A 19292-nucleotide genomic window follows, 5' to 3' on the forward strand; every position below is an offset into this window, starting at 1 on the left:
TTGGGTCTAGGCTTGATCAGGCCAAGGGCTAGATGAATTTGGTGGCGCCCATTGGTGGTTTAGGTTCAAATCAGATAGGATCATGTCTTTATATGTATTTGAAATTTCGGTCATGCCTGGAGTGACTTGAATGCATCAAGAATATAAAACAGGTCTGGATATTATAGCACAAGAAACCAATCTTTCATTGATCGGGTCCAAAAATGGCGCATAACCAAGATACTGAACCTGTTCAACAACCAGATCCATCATATGTGTCAGACTGGACCTATGACTCCAACCAGTTGTCGGTAGATCTATCAGGAACAACAACGGGTGCAGCTTGATTGGAAGATTCAAAGGATCTTTACCACAGCAGGGGATTAAGGCAAATAGACACTATTTCACCAAACCTATTATTCCACATTATGGAAAGGCATCCCATTACTACCAACTAGAGAATTGTGGTCCATGCTAGATTAATCATATTCTGGGCTGGAGCAATGAACCTATTTTAAGCAGCTCATTCCATACGGAGAAGCCTATGTATGAACAAGGATTGATCAGTTCAACTCCAGGTCTAAACTAGTCAGTTTCTAAGGTGAAATTTTACCCAAGTAAACCCAGTAGTCACTGTTCAAAAGCAAACACCCAAACAAGCAACACGATGAAAGAGACGCTATGAAAGCAACAAAAAGAAAAACTAGAAGGATGAAAGCAATAAACCCATCAATTAGAATATCTAATTACCAACATCATGAATATTCCACTAGGACCTAGATGCACGGGCCTCTGCAGCACAAATTTCTGAATCCAATACAGAAATAAGTTCTTCACTAACATGTTTTGCTACAGAAATCATGTCAAGAATAACACTTGGGTCCAACCCTGCACCGCCCCGCTTGGTCAGTCCACATATCTGACCATGTCTATTCACCGAAACTGAAATTGCAGAGCTCATTTGAGACTCTTCTTCTGCAGTTGTGTCTACGATATAGTGCCGTCCAACCTATACAATGACAAAAGGTAGATGTAAAATTGGAGTTCAAGATTAGAACCAATTCAGAGGATAATGTGAACTAGATCCACCTTAGTAAGAGTTACTATGACAGGAACTCCAGATGTATCTAAAGGTGAAAACTCTTCATCACTGATGTCAACCTCTGCTTGATCATCAGAGGAGGCATCATAAGTTACTTCGACCTTTGGGATGCCTGTATTGCTCAAGGCAGCCTACAAAGAAGAAATGAGTCAGATGACAGAACTTTGATTTGGCTTTCTTTCGAGAATTGTAAGCACCATGATAATGAAAATCTGCAGAAAAAAAAAATTTGAAGGTCGTCCCGAGGAGAAAAACATGGAGAGAGCAAAAGGTGGTGCAGTTTGTTCCACAATAAATGCTCAGAGGTGGTTGATTCAAGTTCTGATATAGATGAGTGGAATAACACAGACCACAACAGAACTAAGGTATAAAATTGAGGTTACACTTGATGTTTGCAAAACAGAATAGCATGGACCACAACAGAACTAAGGTATAAAATTGAGACACTCCGATGAATGAAATGAAATAGCCATTAGAATGACAAAAATCAATTGAACTGAATAAGATGTGCCCCTATGCAAGTGCATTCATACATCTGTAAGTGTGACCAATGAGTAGTTCATGTAACAGATCTATTCCCAATAGAGTACTTCAAAGAGGGAGAACACAACTATACCAATATTAAACTATCAGTAGGTAAAATAAGATGCAATAGTTTCTGCCTGTGACATCTTCATGCATTAAGTATTGAATTTATTTTTCAAGGAAATCTGTAATTGATAGTCTAAAAGACAACTGAAATATGGTGTGTGTGTTTCGAAATACTACAATGAAAGAATACCTTCACAGCTGCACCTAATGCATCTAATAGGTCCCCATCTGAACTGACCACAAGTCCGTCAATATATAGGTCCCAACATATCTTCCCATCTAAAACCTTCAGAGCAGATAGATCAATCCCAGCCCCTGACATATGCAACAATCATTCAGAATATTGTAGAGCAAAACTACAGATATATGTGCAAAAGTGTACAAACATACACTTTCCAATTAAAGAGATGCGGGAACCCTGACATCCTATTGAATGTAAACAGAAATGGCATGAAGATTGGTGTCAGCCATAAGTCAAATTTGTATGATCATAGGAACAAAAGGAACAGTTTGACTGCATAACAAACTTTCACTAATTCAACAGAAACAATTAGGCTAATACAAAACCAATTTACTGAAGCACCCCAAGCTGGCTTTGAAACCAACTTTTTGCAACATTACAAGATGGTTCAAAACCAATATCAAGATACCTCTATTACTCCTAATTCTTCTTTACAGAAACATAAGCAAACCTTCTTGATACATTCTCAAACATGGACCAAATATGATTGGACCACAGTTCATCTAATTTGCATGACATGGCATCATTTCTAGTCTGCTCTCTGTTTTGGAACCTCTGTATCTCCTGCAACAATCTAGTATATAGCACCCCTCAAAAGATGGTTTAATTCCTGATCTAAAACCATGCAGTGAGCTATTAGTTATTTTTTTAATGAAGTGGCTGGATATCATACACATATATGCAATCATATCTGCTTTTCTTGCCTCATTCTCCCATGACTCCCTTCTACTCCCACTCCTAGCTACTGGAAAATATAATGGTACAGTTTAAATGTTATAAACTTATATGTCCAACCCAATGGCTGAGACTTAAATAATTTTGTATCAAAGCACTCTGACCGATCACTTTTATTGTTAAACATCTTCACTGAAAAAAATGCTTTAGACTAAGCACACATAAATTCATGTTCTATCAGCAAGTGTATGTACCTGCACCGCTCTTGCCTCCAAGCAAACATCTACGTAGAGCAGCAGATAATTCCATGGACAATTCTTCACCTCCTCTACCCTAGAGATATCAAGGCACAAAAAATTGAATATGAAAAAAAAAGTACAACCTATAAGATATATCAACTCCAGGCTTACAAATATCATGAAACACATCTACCCATGATATTCACAATTACATTACTGTTATAGAAGGGAAGTTGAATAAATAAAGCAGATATGTAAATGATATGACATGGCCGTAGATAAGAATTAAAAAGCCATGGAAAAGAAAACAGTGCCATTATAAGGACCACTAAAAAATATCAGAAATTAATAGAATTCATCAAGATCTTATTGCAACATTTAACAGAAAAAGGTTAAGTGAACAGAAATGTAATACATACAATTTATCTGCTATTTTTAGTGTATCACAACTTTTACATGAGTTGATCTGGTTTCTTTTAATTTTTAAGAAATCTTCATTTTGGACAATTCTATTTTCCGTCATTTTGTCTCTCAGATGTTCACAAAAAATAAAAGTTTTGAAGATATACAGAGATATATCCTTGAAGAGATAATATCTTGAGCATAACATTCTGATACTAGTTCCAAGTACCTACTCAAATTTACTGCACTTTTATATTGTAATCCAATCACAAAAACTTGAGGATATTTACACCTTCACTGAACTACCACCACCATATCAATGATTGAAGTATATAATTCAAGAGAATCAAGTCAAAAAACCAAAAAAACTTAAAACACGAGACCATAACACAGAGATGATTCATAAAGTTAAGACTACCTTATGCTGTTGACATTCTTCATCAGCTTACTTTTATGGCCAGACAACCAATACTTTTTTTTCCTGTTTCATATCTATGAAGTGACCTTAATTCTTAAGCCTCTATTGGTTAGCTCCTCAAGTACCTTGGATCTGTCTTCATACCACCTGAATAGAGTCTCAAACCTCTTCCCACTTTCTATCTAGGGTTGAAAAGAAACAACACACCACCTAAAGTATCCCTGATAACATGGTAGGGTTGGTAATATTTCATTTTTTCAGTTTCTGATGTTTAGGACCGAGCATGAACAATGCACCACCTTAGCATCCTTGATAACATGATAGGATGATAATTAAAAAGCATTGTGGGAATCCTATTAGACAAAAGTGGTTATACATGCTTTTATCTAGTATTTTCAAAATTCCAATATTCTAGGGAGAGATCAAATTCACAATAGCTGGTGGTAAATAGGTACTGATAACCTCAAAATCTTCTTTGTCCATAAATACTCTTAAAATCCACACTCCAATCACTACTACTATCCACAAAAGTTGCAGCGAAAGTGGCAATCCATTAAAATTTGCAAAACCTAGTGCAATATATAAAAAATGTGAACATAAATGAATGATGTCTAACACATCAATTTCTCCTCTGCTTTGTCTTAAAGCTTTCAGAATTTCTTGTTTCAGCTCTGTTGAGGTAACTTCCTAATGTTTCAAAAGGCAGCTTGATTAAAATGCTATTGAATACCCACATGGTTTGATATATGTATATTCCCCATTTTGAAGGAAATTATCCCCAAAACGTAGTTTACTTTCTTAGTAGATGTATTGGAATGTATGGAAGTGGCTTATTATGTTTTGAACTGAATTCTGCCGGGCATGAATTTTACTATCATAATGCATGCACTTTTTCCATTTAACCTCATAAGCAGTTAACAGGTTTTATCCTTCTTTCTTTACAATAATTGATATCAATCAATCTGTTTCTGTGATAATGAGGTGGTGTGCAACATATAACCCCACTAGATAAAGTTCTCATCTTCTAGCAAGGTAGTTTATCTAAAGAGAAGAGAAACCTACTCCCACATACCAAAACTCTATAGCTAGGTTGATACATGACAGGAAAGATGCAGTATGAAAAATTGAAGTAAAATAAATATGAATATTCCCTCCTACCTCAAACATTGGGGCTGCTGTGGGGCTACACTCCAAAAAAAAGGCAACTTTTCCTTTACCAGGTTGAGATATGCTAGGCTTTCCAAGTTCAGCCTGCAAGAAAAATAAATGTCAAAAAATAGATCACAAGTGGAGCAACACACCTACGCAAATCAACTTATACTAATTGACCTTACAAAAGACAACCAAATAGAACTAATAGAACATCTATATTAACACAGAAAAAAGAAACATAATTCATCAATAACTAAGAAAATCCATTCTTGTCCCTTACTTTATTCAAACGGGATTACATAGTGATCCCATTTTTTTTTATAAGGACAACATACTTGGTGTTACTTGGAGAAGGAAGAGAACAAAAGTATCAAAATTCAAGTCACATTTGAGTTCACAAGTTACCTTTATACTGACAATTACGTCTGTTGAACCGATTCGAACCCTCGCTGAACCATTTGCCTGCATTGTTACAGAAAACCAACAAAAGGAAAAAAAATCAATTGAGAAACACCCACTAATGAAACACAAGAGAGTGAAAGGGGAAACCCTCATTTTTCATCATTTTTTGTAGATTCAATCATGTAGAGAGAGAGACAGAGAGAGAGAGAAGGAGAGAAGAGAGTGCCTGAGGAATGACTCCGGTTTCAATGGAGATGGGGCGGTAGTGCAACCTCCTCCGCCCATCAGAGCGCAAATCCTGCTCGATCCCTCCTCTGATAAAACGCTTCTCCCCATTAGACAACCCCACCATCCCTAACCAAGAAAAGAGAGAGAGAGAGAGAGGTTTCTGTTAAACTCTTTACCCTAAAATGTCTTCAGGAAGGACAACATAAACCAATGTATCTTTTGCAGATAATTCGTTCATACCTTTTGTTGCCACCTGTAAATGTAACAATTTTCGCCTGTGTTTGATTCACAGAACAGTTTGTTCAGAACAACTAGTACATGACAAGCTTGTGTTAAGACAAACTTGTCTTGAACAAGCTGTCCTTCACCATTGTGTTTGAGATGACAAGACAATTCGTCATGAAAAAATAAACCTTTGTTTGAGCCGACAAGAAAACTTTGTTTACATGCATGCACACTTTCAAATCTTTGCTTTTCTAAATACACCGCGGTAATCTTTCAAATTATAACATTTGCAATCAAGAAGCTAACACAAAGTATAGGCAGCCTATCTATTTCATAAATATAGACACATTTGCAAAACTAAAATTCGAAAGATCTAATGCACCTCAATGACTGAAAATATGAGTAGGAGCCACTAACTTCTTGACAGCCACACATCAGATCTACAAATTTTGTAAATACAAAAAAGACTTGACAAACCACATACCATTTTAAAACAAAATTATCACCAACTGATATTTCCATTGGTAACATCAAATTTATGAGGGCTCGTTTCATATGGCTTGGAAAAGATATTGAGCTAGGCCTCCTTTTACATTGTTAGTCACCCCACAAGAATCAGCTCAGTCCTAGCAACAATCACAATAGGAACCAAGACTCCTTCCATCACCCAATAAAGTTTACCACTAGGTAGCTCATATTAGCATGACACTCCTGTTCATGATAAGTGACTAACCAATATTTATAGAATTTTGAGGAGGGAGGTTCATCTTGTCTTTTTGAACATATGCAAAGTTTAAAAAAACGACAAACATATTTAAGAATGAAAAATACGCTATTTTTAAAAATCAGTCTCAAGGACATAGCAGTCTCAATTAATATTTCAATGATCTGTTTTGTATTTCTTTGGACGATTCACAGATGGAAAAAGACTTCCATTTTCTACTCATAAATGAATTTAGACACTGACAAAAAAATTCACAGAAAACTAGTTACCATTGATCAAAATTAGAAGAAGAAGAACCATTAAAATTAATGGGTATGAAGTTCTGTCCATAGCTATGTCACATGGGTGGGGGTGCGGGTGTGACACGGGTGCGGCGCAATTTTAAAAATTTTGGACACGGGGACTCGGCTATATATATATAATAATATATCATGTGTGCATATATGTGGATATTGTCCTCTAAAGTTTGGCACCAGCATGAGTGTTTTTATAAACTTTGCAAATTGTACTTTTGCCCTTGCAGAAAGGGGGTCCGGGGGGTCTCCCCGGCACAGGTACTTTTGCCCTTGCACCAGCATGAGTGTTTTTTTTCTGGGGCTTATGTTTAAGACTCATGCTATATATATATATATATTTTAAAAAATATATATAAAAAGATCATTTGTTTTTTGTTTTTTACCTTAAAAATGGACATTTTTGGACTCAGTCAACGTTGACCGAATCCAAAACAAGGACGTACTTGGCCTCGACTCGTTGACCGAGTCCGACTTGGCGTTGACCGAGTCCAGGCCGTGTCCGAAGCCGCACCCGTGTCTGCACCCGTGTCAGGGCGTGTTGACTCGGGTGCAGCGCCTCCCTAGCCGAGTCCGTGTGACATAGGTCCATAGTGACTATCAGGTTCTATTTATTGATCAAGGTCTGGCATCCAGACGCCAAACCACATGCACGTGTGCTTATGCAAAATCTAGCTGAACTTAGCTTTGAAAATGCACATAGATGCATGTATACTTCCAACACACGACGCGTGTGAGTACAGTTCCAACACTAGGAAACAAACAACAGCATGATTGACATACAAAAAATTGTAGAAACATACTAAATATTGTATACAAGTTAGATAAATGCCAAAAAAATCAAAGCTTTGACTGTTTCCTATCATTTCTGCAAGAATGTTAACAACAAATTTGCTTCGACTTTTCACGTGAAAAAGAACTTCAAATAAAAGAACTAAATCCAATCAGAGCATACATTCACAACCACCTAAAGCATCAAACTAGAACTGCTATACAAAACTACTTGACTTAAATAAAAAATGCATATAGTAACGCTCAAAATGGATGGAGAAATGAAAACATAGGATTCTATGGACATAATCTCTTTCAGGAATTTTGTCAAATATTTGATCTGTAACATCTCACTCCCCAAAAGACCTACAAAGAATAAACAACGGTCAAAGAAAAAACCATTCACACGCACCTCAAGCATCAAACTAAAACTGTTTTACAACAAGAACTACTTTCTCAAATAAAAAGATGCACATAGTAAAGAAGCAAAAACATGGGATTCTGTGGATGCAATCACTTTCAGGCATTTCATCAAACAGTTGATCGACAACTTCTCACTCCCCAAAAGACCCATCAAGAATAACCACAACGGTCAAAGAAAAAATTGTCGATCTGGTCAAGTTTAGCCTGTCCATCAACAACGGAAGCATATAACACAAAACTACGTTGAATCATCTTACTAAGTACTGTGGATGACAGATTGGTGGTTGATTGAAGTTGGTTTGAAGCAGAAAACAGAGAGAGAGAGAGAGAGAGAGATCTCACTGACTGGAAATGGCCACGAGAGATGCTGGAGGTAATGACGTTGGATGCACTCGAGTTGCAGCAGCGGCGCAGAGGCGACGACACACTAACTGAACTTCGCTTCGGGTGATTGAATCCTTTTGTTATCATGCGCTGGCGTCTCTGCTTATAAACGGATCCAGTCACAAATCTCGGAATATTTTGAAAATATCTGGCTTTTCTGAAGAAAGTGTAAAGAAAATAATGGCACACTCAAGAATATCTATAATACCCAAAAAAAATATAGTAAATATATAAATAACACAAAATAAGCATTTAAAAATGTGTTTTTCAAAACAGGTGAACATATCACCTTTGCTATTTTCAACATAATATTTGGCCATTAAACATCAACAATTGATGGGACGTCATGAGCTCAAAACCCATGGGGGCCGTCCCCCGCCGCAACGTCAAAGTTGGGTGTGCAGTGTCAAGGAGATCTAAAACCCAGTGACTCAGGAATAGGCTCGTCCACTCGTGACTCAGGCGGGTCAATTCAATGACTAGTCAGAGTTTAATGTATTATTAGTCAACTAAATACAAAAAAAAAACTAAAAAATGACATGATTTCTTGTAAAATCACTAAATAAATCAAATAACGTCATGCCAATTACAACTAAGCTACGTTTAGTCATTTACCAACAAGAAATCGAAGTAACTAACTGCTAAACTAGTGTCTCCAACTATAGATTATATAACATAGTTCATGTAAGCAGTCTAACAATATCAATGAATTAAAACAAAAACAAGTATTGAGATCCTCAATAAATTGAAATTGACTAAAAAAATTTAGTATTTAACCAAAATTCAAAAATGTTAGACAGTTAGAGTTCTGCCTCAATTCCACTTTTTTAGAGAGAGAGTTTCAGTTATTATCAGTTTATCACCATCTTTTTTTCCCTTCCTTTGCTGCCTCAATCCCAATTTCGGAAAACCCAAATTCAAATGCCAATCTTAATCTCTCTTTACAACAGTTCCAGCTAAAAATCTCATCTTACACGACATTAGCTGGTGTCCATAATCAATACACATCATGAAAGAAAGAGAAACACTCTTAAAGCAATAAAAACATTTTATCGGAATCATCAGAACAAAACATAAGAAGAGAGCTTCGTAATCATATTACAGTAAATTGCTTCCATTTGGAAGCACCATGATACTAAAACAATAAAACCACAATCTACATACAATCATAAGAGAGAGATAGAGCTCGTTGAGTCGTTTGAGAGAGACAAAAAAACCCTCTTTCGTTTCACGTTTCAGAGAGAGAGATGAAAAAACCCTCTTTCATTTCAAACACGTTTCAGAGAGAGAGAGAGAGAGCAACTCACCGGTCACCGCTGGTCCGCTGTGCACCGAAGTCGCAAAGACGTAAACTGCCGCGGTGCCGCCGGCTCCTTGCTCGTTGCTGCCACCGGTGGAGTGGAGCTGTGAGAGGAAACGAAGTGGAAAAGCAAAGTAGGAAACAGGAACCCTAATGTCGGGTTTCCTGTTTCCCAAAAAAACAAACTAAAAACTCGTGTAAAAAAGAGCTTTCTTTTTCCGATAATTACAAGCCAGGGATACACACGAGCCGGTCGAGCCGAGCTTGGCATGTACAGGCTCGGCTCGCCCAACTACGTAATTGTACAGGCTCTGCTCAAGCTCGGCCGGAGCCTGAATCACTGGTGTTCAGGCTCGGCTCGTGCCGAGCTCGCTCGACAACCAGAGAAGGCAGAAAAAAAAACCTAGAATGGGATTCTAATCTCGAGGTAAGACAACAGTAAGGTGAAGATGGTGTTGAAAAAACAATGTTCATGTAGAAAATTCTGTAGAATAGCGAACGAATTACGACGAGAATCACAAAATCGTAGATTCTAAAAACCGTAATTCCATGATTTGAACCAAATTCACCACCGCAACCAGATTGACAACGCGAGAACAAAGTAGTGAAAAATGCGAAAAAAAAATGAAGAGAGATGGAGAAACATCCATAATTATCAGAGCTAGGGTTTCTGATACTACAAAGAAAAAGAGAAGAGGGGGAGAGAGTGGGAGCACTGTTGGTGGGTGACATCGGTCGAAGAATGGACGCCGGTCGGAGGAACGTCACGGACGAGGGGCACAGGTGCACAACAAGGTTTATTGGTTGGCGATGGGCGACGGAGATCATTAGCCTGGATAAGCGGGCCAGCGACCCTTTTCCGACCAAAACGGCTGCACCGGTGACAGAGGTAGGTCACGGAGGAGGGGCACAACAAGGTTCGTTGGTGGAGAGGTGACTCAGGTGATTCAGGCGAGGGAACGTCAGTCAGAGGCAGGTCATAGAGGAAGAAGCGACTCAGGCAAGGGGTGGTCGGCCGTCGAAGGGGTTGCGACTTGCGAAAGCAGAAAGGGCCCAAAAACGCTGGCGCAAATCCGAGAAGGGCTAAAGGGGCGGAGCAGGTGCCACGGGTCAGAAAACCGAAATATCTGTTTACGAGCTGACCGAGCCTTATCGATCTCGGTCGGCTGATCAAGCTTGGCTCATTTGCTCGTCCGAGCCTCAGACTAACATACAAGCTCAGCTTATTTACCGCTCAAGCCGAGACCGAGCCGGCTCGGTTCGTTGTGCATCTCTACAAGCCAGCCGTCACAAAACTCGTCCATTAAAAAAACACAATGCAAAACTTGTCAAGTTTTCGAGTTAGGGCGAGTTTAACGGGCCTCACCTGGATTGACCCAATAACTACGCGATCCGGACCGAGTGAACGAGTTTACCAACAGAAGGCCTGCTAATATGCGGTGACAGAGGGGTTATTTCTTGGCCTAACTTGAAAATATAAATAAATAGATAAATAATGAAGAAAACCAGAACTCTATACTTAAAAAGAAGTCCAACCCAATCCCAAACAAGCCCAAGCTTATCCTCAACCTGCCAAAAGCCTCTACATCTATGCTATGCATGCTCTTAGTAATTATAATGCTTGAAGAATTTTGAATTAACTAACCTTAAGAACACTTTCTTAATTTGTTGAAATGTTTCCTATTATACGTGGGCATTGTTAATTACTCGCTAGCTATTGGTTATTGGTGAATTTTATTTCCTCAAGACCTGACCTCATTTGGATATATATATATAGCATATATGCAAGTCATTCCGCTACTACCAAACTATATATGTTGATTCTATATATAAATTAGTTATCACTAAAGTAATTTGAATAAGTAATATATAGATATCGCATTTTTTGGGGGTATTCTAAAGTATTTTATAATCTCTCTCTAGATATATTACATATATATCTATATATGTGCACATATATAGACACAAGCATGAGAGGGAGAGAAAAATGATTTGACAGCTTCTTGTATCATGCAATTGCACTTGATTGTATCTTGAAATAATTGTATTAAAATGAAAAAGTACACACATCACTCCTTAATTGCAATGGTTTTAAATTGATGAACAACAAAATTTTGCTTCGCTATTGCTGAGAATAAGAAGAAAAAAAACTACCAAAAATTATCCATCATACAAGATGAATGGTTTCTACAGCAATCCCTTGCTGTACATGAAAAACGATGAAATAATATGCCAATTACATTATAGTTCTTATTTAGGTTCAGATCCCACAAGGGTTACCTGTCATCTTGGCCATAAGGTAGAATAGGATATTCTCTTGAATAATTCCCTAAGAGAATACGTGGAACGAATGTTTGAAAGAGGTGAGAACTTGACAAGTTTCTCCACCAAGATGCAATTTAGTAAGGTGTCTCCAAGTGGCAAAGGGTTGTTTAAACTTGGCAGTCATTTCCTCCAAACTACAACAAAGTTCAGAAAAAGAAAACTTATATATACATCATAGTTGAAAATTGAATGTGCATGCAAAAGAGCCAAAGAAAACTAGAAAGAAGATATGAAGAGAAGAAAGAAAGGAGGTAAGAAGCAAGCATACACCGCATATGCAAGACCATCCACATTTCCACAACCAAGTATTCCAAGTTTCAGTAGCTCTCAAGGTGAGACTAGTGACCCTAAATCCCCACTCAACCTAGCTAGCCTTCTTATGTGCGTGTTTGTTCAAGTGTATATATGGTTTACTTGTGCTATGTTGCATGTGTATGTTGCCACGTGTGATTTCTTTAACCTTGAATAAAATTCAGTAGAAGATGAAGATGGCTACTGTCTCTTTTTGTTACAAAATTATCTTTATTTAGATTGGATGGTCTATCTGGCTTAATATGGTTAATTACAAGATCTCTATTCTCACATTTAAAGAAAATTGTTACTATTGTTGTTCGTTTTCTGTCGAATAATTTGTTTAACAAATATTGTTAATGGCATCAGCTAGCCAATTCATGCACGTATCTAAGTGCATTTTTTCTGAAAACCTCTATTTCTTTCTCTCTATACGTGTGAATGAAGTGATATTCCTCTCTTTTCCTTTTCACTTTATTTTTACACTTGTTCATTTTCTAGGGCCTTGTTTCAGTCCATCTAGTGTAAGTTTCTCATATTACATCACAATCATCCCTTGTAAGTTGACTACTTATATTTAAAATGATGGAAGATGGATCAATAGGGATCCGTGGCGCAATGGTAGCGCGTCTGACTCCAGATCAGAAGGTTGCGTGTTCGATTCACGTCGGGTTCAAAATCCCGATCCTTTGCATCCCTCTCTTTTTTTTTCGTATTATGCATGTGGCCCCTACCCTATGGTGTCTTGGAGTCTCGGACACGGTAAATTGAGCCCCGGAAGGCCTTTTTCTTCTTGTAGAGTGCTTGACATAGTGCTATAGATCAAAATTAAAATTCCTGTTATTGGTTAACTTATAGGTATTGCACCTGATCTAGTTTTAGAGAAACCCCATATAAGAAAGTAATCACCTGTGTGTCCACCAACTCAATAAAAGAAAATATCATTTCATATATATACTACACAGTAGAAGATGCTACTTGTTCTACTACACAAGCACCTTTTGTTCTCTGGTCTATTTCCAGGGGCGTAGCTAGGATTCATGCGAGAGGGGGGGGGGGGCAAACAGGGGTGTAGAAAAAAAATTGTGTGATAGTCGGGGGTAGCTTATGGTTTTCAACATACATAGTCGTCATTTGCAAAACTATCGATTGAAAATTGTTGTAAATGTTTTACCTTAGTGAGTTACGCAACTAAGATTGAGCCAATGAGATCTGGGACACGCGTAAATGTATTGTCTTTCAAGTGATAGTTGCCGCACTTGGTATCAAGTCCTCAGTACAATGAGTATTCGTGCAACTATACTCCCTGGATACAATTGAGCTTTCGCCTTGTCGCGAATGATCTGGCCACACCATGCACTGGGTGAACGCAACAACCTCGATACAGATCACCTTGAAACAACCTCTTGACTAGGGTTGAATTAGATATAGATCTTGGGTTTGGATTTTAATGGTAACTGGGTCGGGATCCAAACAAGTGGATATAAGTCTGATTAGTAAATGGATCTGGATCTTGAATAGGGATCCAAACTATAATGAATCTAGATCTTAAGATTGGATTTGATCTGTTAATCTAAAACTAAACCACAACTAGATCTGGATTTGAATCGGGCTAGATTTGGGCTAAACCAGATCTAGATCTCTCTAGGAAGATCAAATTTTTACCTGAATTTGGGTCTAACCTACGAGAGAAAAAAGCACCAAAATAAGAGAGAGAGAGAGAGAGAGAGAGAGAGAGAGAGAGAGAGAGAGAGAGAGAGCAAAGCTTAAGATATAAATGAGAGAGCTGGGTTTATATAGACTCCCATTCCCTAGGCCCCATTAAAAGGTCATAAAGTGGACAAAACGGTCCACCATAAAAGGTGAAATGGTCCAGCAAGTAAGGTCGAAAAACCTTGACAAAAAGAATATAGGTTAGGTTGAAATTGACCTTGTGAGACCCTTAATTGTCCTTGGACTGATCAATGTCAATGGTCAACGGTTTCGGGGATAAAGGCTATGCAAATCGGTTTGGATAATATCCGAACAGATTCAAATGGGATAAATGCGTAGTACTATGGTTTGGTGAACAAACATATATGGAATTGTGATCAAAACCATCCAAGTGCCAAAAAGGTTAAAGCTTAGCTAGACCAGACTAGACCAAACCGAATCTAACCAGGTTTCTGTCTGAATCTGAATCCGCAAACCCAAACCCAAACCCAAACCCAAATTCAAATATAAATATAAATATATATTGTTTGTGATCTAGGATCCAAGATTTGTTCAAGCCCAAAATCTAATGCCCCTGAGGGCCTTGCCTTCGATTGCACCACCCTCCTATATAAGGACAAAGAAAGTTCCTACAACTTTTAATATTGGACTAAACTTTTGTAGGGAACCCAAGACCCACATACTTAGAGGGAAAGATGGAAGATATACTTAGGTAGTTTTGAGCTAAAAAAACAACACTCTCATTATTAAATATTTGTTTCTTCCTTGTTAGGTGCTTATATGACAGCTCAACAACTGTATGTTACAAGGATATATCCAATACAATCAAAATCCTAAAATGGTCTCTCAAATAAAAAAAGATTTGGTAAATCATGGATTTGAAAAATCTAGAATTTAGCATCTCATATGCCAAATTTGGTTTCCAAACAGAGCCTTAATTCGGTTATGTTGTTTAAATACTGTTACTGAGGGCTAGGGCTTGCTCCCTCATGTTTCTTATTTTAAAAATAATGGTTGTCGGTTGTACAATGAATAAAATAAACCTCTTTTATATAAAGATACAGTTAATTCTCTCCTTGACCTTCCCAAGGCTGTACGAGGGGCGACTTAATGAATTTTCCATTAGGAAAAATATTTAAATGGATATTCTATGGAAATAAAATGATGTAACTATGTGACTTCTGAAGAATAAAAACAAATAGCATCAGCTTCTGCTACTTGGTTTCACAATTAAAATCAAAACTTTTGCAATACTTTCACCACAATCGATGTTTTTTTTTCATATTTACGCCGAGAAATCACCCCCAGGATCAGAGACCTAGCCCCACTGCCTTTGCCTGCGGTACTTAGGGTTGCTGTCCTGGCAGCATAAAACTTTGTGGGATAGCTACAACTACTGGATTTTTTTTTGAACAAATGCTTTTCTTCTTCACATATGACTCTTCTGTTTGCGTTGTGTTATCACTATTTCTTTTTACCTCTTGCGTTTGAGTATTTGGTAAATGTAAATATTTAGCTTATGACTTATTTTATATACAACTTGGGTTAGTTTATAAAGTTACTGCACATGCAGGTGAAAGCAGATAAGTATGGGGCCAGGGATGATTTTGATGGGACTTCCAGCTGGCCTACAACACCGGCATGCAATCAAGAGTCAGCTAATTCACTGGTAATCATGACCATTCTACTAAGATTACCAAACTCCTAGCACCTTACAATTTTGTATGACTAGTGAATGAATTTAGTTGTGCTCACTATATGAAAATCTTCAAGTTTTCGGTGCACCATTTAATTTTTGACTCTTTGGTTGTTCTCATGATGAATGAACATGATGAATGAATTGTTATATGTCCAGGAATTCAGTTCTGGTCCATCTGGGGAACCAACGTCACCTGGTAGTCCAGGTGACACGATTCTCAGGGACATGAATCCTTGTTTGACACCTTACTATGCAAAGTCAAAATCCCAGGTAGAATCTATTAATAAATTGAGATAAAATAAAAAATGGCTACAATTATTAATAAAAATCTATTTCATATGGACAAATCAAACTATTTGCTGCAGTCAGGGCTGGGCTAAAAAATGGATAAAAATCTATTTCATATGGAATCAGGGCTGGGCTAGGACTGGGCTTTTAAAAAAAATAAAAAAATTTAACTGTTTAGGGAGGCAGGACTGGGCTACAGCCCAGTCCTGCCCCCCCCCTAGCTACGCCTCTGTCTATGTCAGTAGCTCCTCTAGCTATTTCTTGATTTCTAAATGTACAGAAACCATGGTTTCTTAGAAAAGAGTGGGTTGCTGGTTGTAGCTAAATAGCGGCATTTGTTTACAAAGGATATATCGTAAGCGAACTCTTTTGTTACTGGTTTTGTCTATTTGGTTAAGTATTTCATTCATATAATCAAAGGTACATTTTCCTCAACAGCTCTAAAATTGCAGCTAAATGTTAACCAATTGAAGAATTTTGGTTAGTGACTAATTAAATTCTTCAAAGTGGCTTTCAAATATTATTTTTTGGTGAGTATGGTGAAAAGAAGAAAAGACTAATGATTGTTTTTTTTATTGTGTCAAATTCAAAGAGTAAATTGAATTTATTCATTTGCAATACTAGAAGCGCCACCCCCCACCCCACGAAACAAAAATTAAGGATTCAAGTGCCAAAAGAAAAAAAGAGGTTTTTTTTTTTACGTGTGTCTTGACACAGGCTTTGACAAGAAGCCCTAATTTTTTCGCCATGTCATTAGAGGTTGCACTTAGCTCAATTCGCATAGTTATATTAACCTATAAAACACTTGTGTGACTGTGTCCACTACTAGTAAAAAAAACCCACATGTATCACATGAGAAAGCATTTTTAATACAAGTTAACTGAATCTCTTGTAAAACCTACTTGATAAATGAAGACCAATAATTGTAAATCCATTAATTTTCTATTTATAAGTTTTTTTGAGTGAAAGAAAATAGATATTATTCTCATAGTAAAAATCAGTTACAACATTGAAGAGGTTTCAACATGTAGCGGAGGGAATACAGTTGGGAGTAAAATGGGCAGGGATGATATTCTCCATTTGTAATTAGCATCACTAACGGTGGATGTTCTCCAAAATACATAATATAAGAGGATAGGAATTTTTACAATCATTTGACTCAAAGCACAAGGTTTTGAAGAAGATGAAAGAACTAAAAGACTTGGTGTGTTTGTGTGTGTAAGTTAGGAGTTCAATTCGATTATTCAATCAATTCCTTCGAATTACCTTTTCTAACTTACATCTTGACCAAAACCAAGCAGGCGCAGCATCAAGGGAGCTACTGGAGCAGCTCATGCCAATGCAAGACATAATAAACAGAATCATGAAAAACTGCCTCCCTGCTCATGCCAAGATCTCAGGTGGGGCCAAGAGGGCCATCCAAGAGTGTGTGCTTGGGTTCATCTCCTCAGTCACCAGCATGGCCAATGAGCACTGCAGGCAGTAGCAGCGGCAGATGGTCACAGGGGATGACTTGCTCATGGCTCTCAAGAGGCTGTCACTGAGTGAGTACGTTCAACCATTGAGTGCCTACCTTGACATTCGCCGACAGATGGATCTGCCTGCCATGAAGGAGAAGTCAGGAACAACCAGTGGCAGCTGTGGGACCCATGAGATGGATGATAGCGCGGAGAGTGAAGGTGGTGGTGAGCCCTTTCCTTGATGTTCATGTTCCATGCAAAACAAGAATAGCAGTTGTATTGTGGTTCTCCTTAGTCATTTAGTTAGTTAGAGAGAGAGAGAGAGAGAGAGAGAGAGAGAGAGAGAGAGAGAGAGAGAGAGAGAGAGAGGATTATCCATGTGCTTTTGGAAGTATACGCCTATAGCGATGTTGATCTAAGTCTTAATAGTGTGAAGTTTGTTTGTGTGTGTGTGTGTGTATGTGTGCAATATAAGTGAGTTTGAAAGATGTGTATCAGGGGAGTTTACAATTAGCAGTAGCAATGACATTTTTCTTTCTTTTCTTTCTTATTTTCTACAACTGCCATGTATGTGAACAATTTGATTTGCTTTAGTATAGAAGCTGTAAGGATGCATGGCACGCAGCCACGCCACCCCCCTCGGGAGTAGGGGAAAACAGGTCGGATACGGGCCATATCATGCAAGATCCAAACCTGAATCCAGAATGCAAAGAGTAGATCCCAATCTCAATCTAGATTCAATTTCTCTTGTTAGTAACGGTGCACATTGTCACAAATGTGGTCGTTATTTTAAAAATGACATGCTTTTATCATGATATTTTCGAAGGCTGAATCATACCCAAAAACACAAAAAACTTAAGATCTCACCTATTCTATAATTTCATGTTTCCATCACAACATTAACCTGATAAAAATGCTTCTTGTAGAGTTTTTTTTTTATGCTTATTTTTTGTTTATATTTTATACTATTTATATACATCAATACTTTCCTATGATTCTTCAAGATTATCTGTATTTTTCAAGCATTGCCAGATTAATTTGTGACTTATTGACCATGACTGTGGTAGTCAGTACGCCTTCTCTAAGCAGACCAGACCCCTTTGAATTCCAAATGAAGGTTGCTCTCTAACAATTACTGAGCATCTCAAAGGTACCAGTCCATTTTGGTCAAGTGATCACCGATATGTTGCATTGTGAGAAAGCATCTTGAGGGGAATGCCCCCAATGAACAAAAAAGGTTGCTCATCTTGGAATGAAAGGATCTTGGCTTTTGGTTTATCTCAAGCAAAAAATATCTTGGCTTTTGATTGCCAAATGGGCCAGAGAAACAGGTTGAATTTTGTCTTTTTCCAACTAAGGAATCTGACAATTTAGTGTGACATCTCATAAAGATAGCAGAGGTGTCAAGGGCTGGCCAGGGCTGTGTTCATCTGATAGAGGCAAGTAGGCAACTTGTGAACATCATCAAGCTGAAGAGATAATTTGGAAACCCAAGGATGTGCATTCTTATTGTGAAGTCAAAGATGGGTGTCCTCCATAAAGGGCAAGGGGACCTAGCGTAGGGGTAAGCCTAGTAATCCAAACGGGTCAGTCACGTCCCATTTCTATTCTTACTCGGATAGATTCTGATATGATTTGGGTTGAAACTAATATAGGTGCGATTAGTTAATCAAGTGAAACACAGTTACCAGAATATGAAATGGACACAAGAAGCGATGCATATGAAGCAGAAGCAGAGAAGTGAGTGTAAAAAGGTAGTATGATGTGTGAAGGAAAATATGTTTTTAAGCAAGTGTGGAAGCATGTGAGAAACGAAACAGAAAACGTGTAGGAAACGATTGAGAAATGAGAGAAAATGAAAAATAATAAATTAATATGATGATCGAACAAAGATTACTTAGGAAGATCGACTGCCTAGTAAAAAAACCCATGGAAACTGATATTCATGCTCGCTCGTTTGTTGGTTT

At 37.8% G+C, this 19292-nt stretch overlaps 1 protein-coding gene and 1 non-coding gene across 6 annotated transcripts; one reads left to right on the forward strand and one right to left on the reverse strand.

The window, feature by feature from the left end:
* Nucleotides 1-694: 694 nt before the first annotated feature.
* On the reverse strand, nt 695-10669 carry LOC149848195 (uncharacterized). Of its 5 annotated transcripts, XM_089982285.1 has the most exons (11): nt 10266-10381; nt 9557-9633; nt 8212-8348; nt 5670-5704; nt 5428-5555; nt 5205-5261; nt 4806-4898; nt 2843-2921; nt 1863-1987; nt 1069-1212; nt 695-988 (listed from the first exon to the last, which is right to left on the reverse strand). In XM_089982285.1, the coding sequence occupies exons 3-11, from the start codon at nt 8334-8336 to the stop codon at nt 749-751; spliced, it is 1026 nt and encodes a 341-aa protein (XP_089838411.1). In that variant the 5' UTR covers nt 8337-8348; nt 9557-9633; nt 10266-10381; the 3' UTR covers nt 695-748. The 5 variants fall into 5 exon arrangements, with proteins under 5 accessions (XP_089838411.1, XP_089838555.1, XP_089838483.1 ...); XM_089982429.1 differs by lacking the exon at nt 5670-5704 and having other exon boundaries at nt 10266-10669; XM_089982357.1 differs by lacking the exon at nt 5670-5704 and having other exon boundaries at nt 8208-8348; nt 10266-10669.
* Nucleotides 10670-12769: 2100 nt separating this feature from the next.
* TRNAW-CCA (transfer RNA tryptophan (anticodon CCA)) lies at nt 12770-12841 on the forward strand. The gene has a single exon. It is a non-coding gene; the product is annotated as a tRNA-Trp (tRNA).
* Nucleotides 12842-19292: the final 6451 nt, after the last annotated feature.

The sequence above is a fragment of the Nuphar pumila genome, chromosome 1, assembly GCF_984573655.1.
Source record: "Nuphar pumila chromosome 1, dmNupPumi1.hap1.1, whole genome shotgun sequence".
Lineage (NCBI taxonomy): Eukaryota > Viridiplantae > Streptophyta > Magnoliopsida > Nymphaeales > Nymphaeaceae > Nuphar > Nuphar pumila.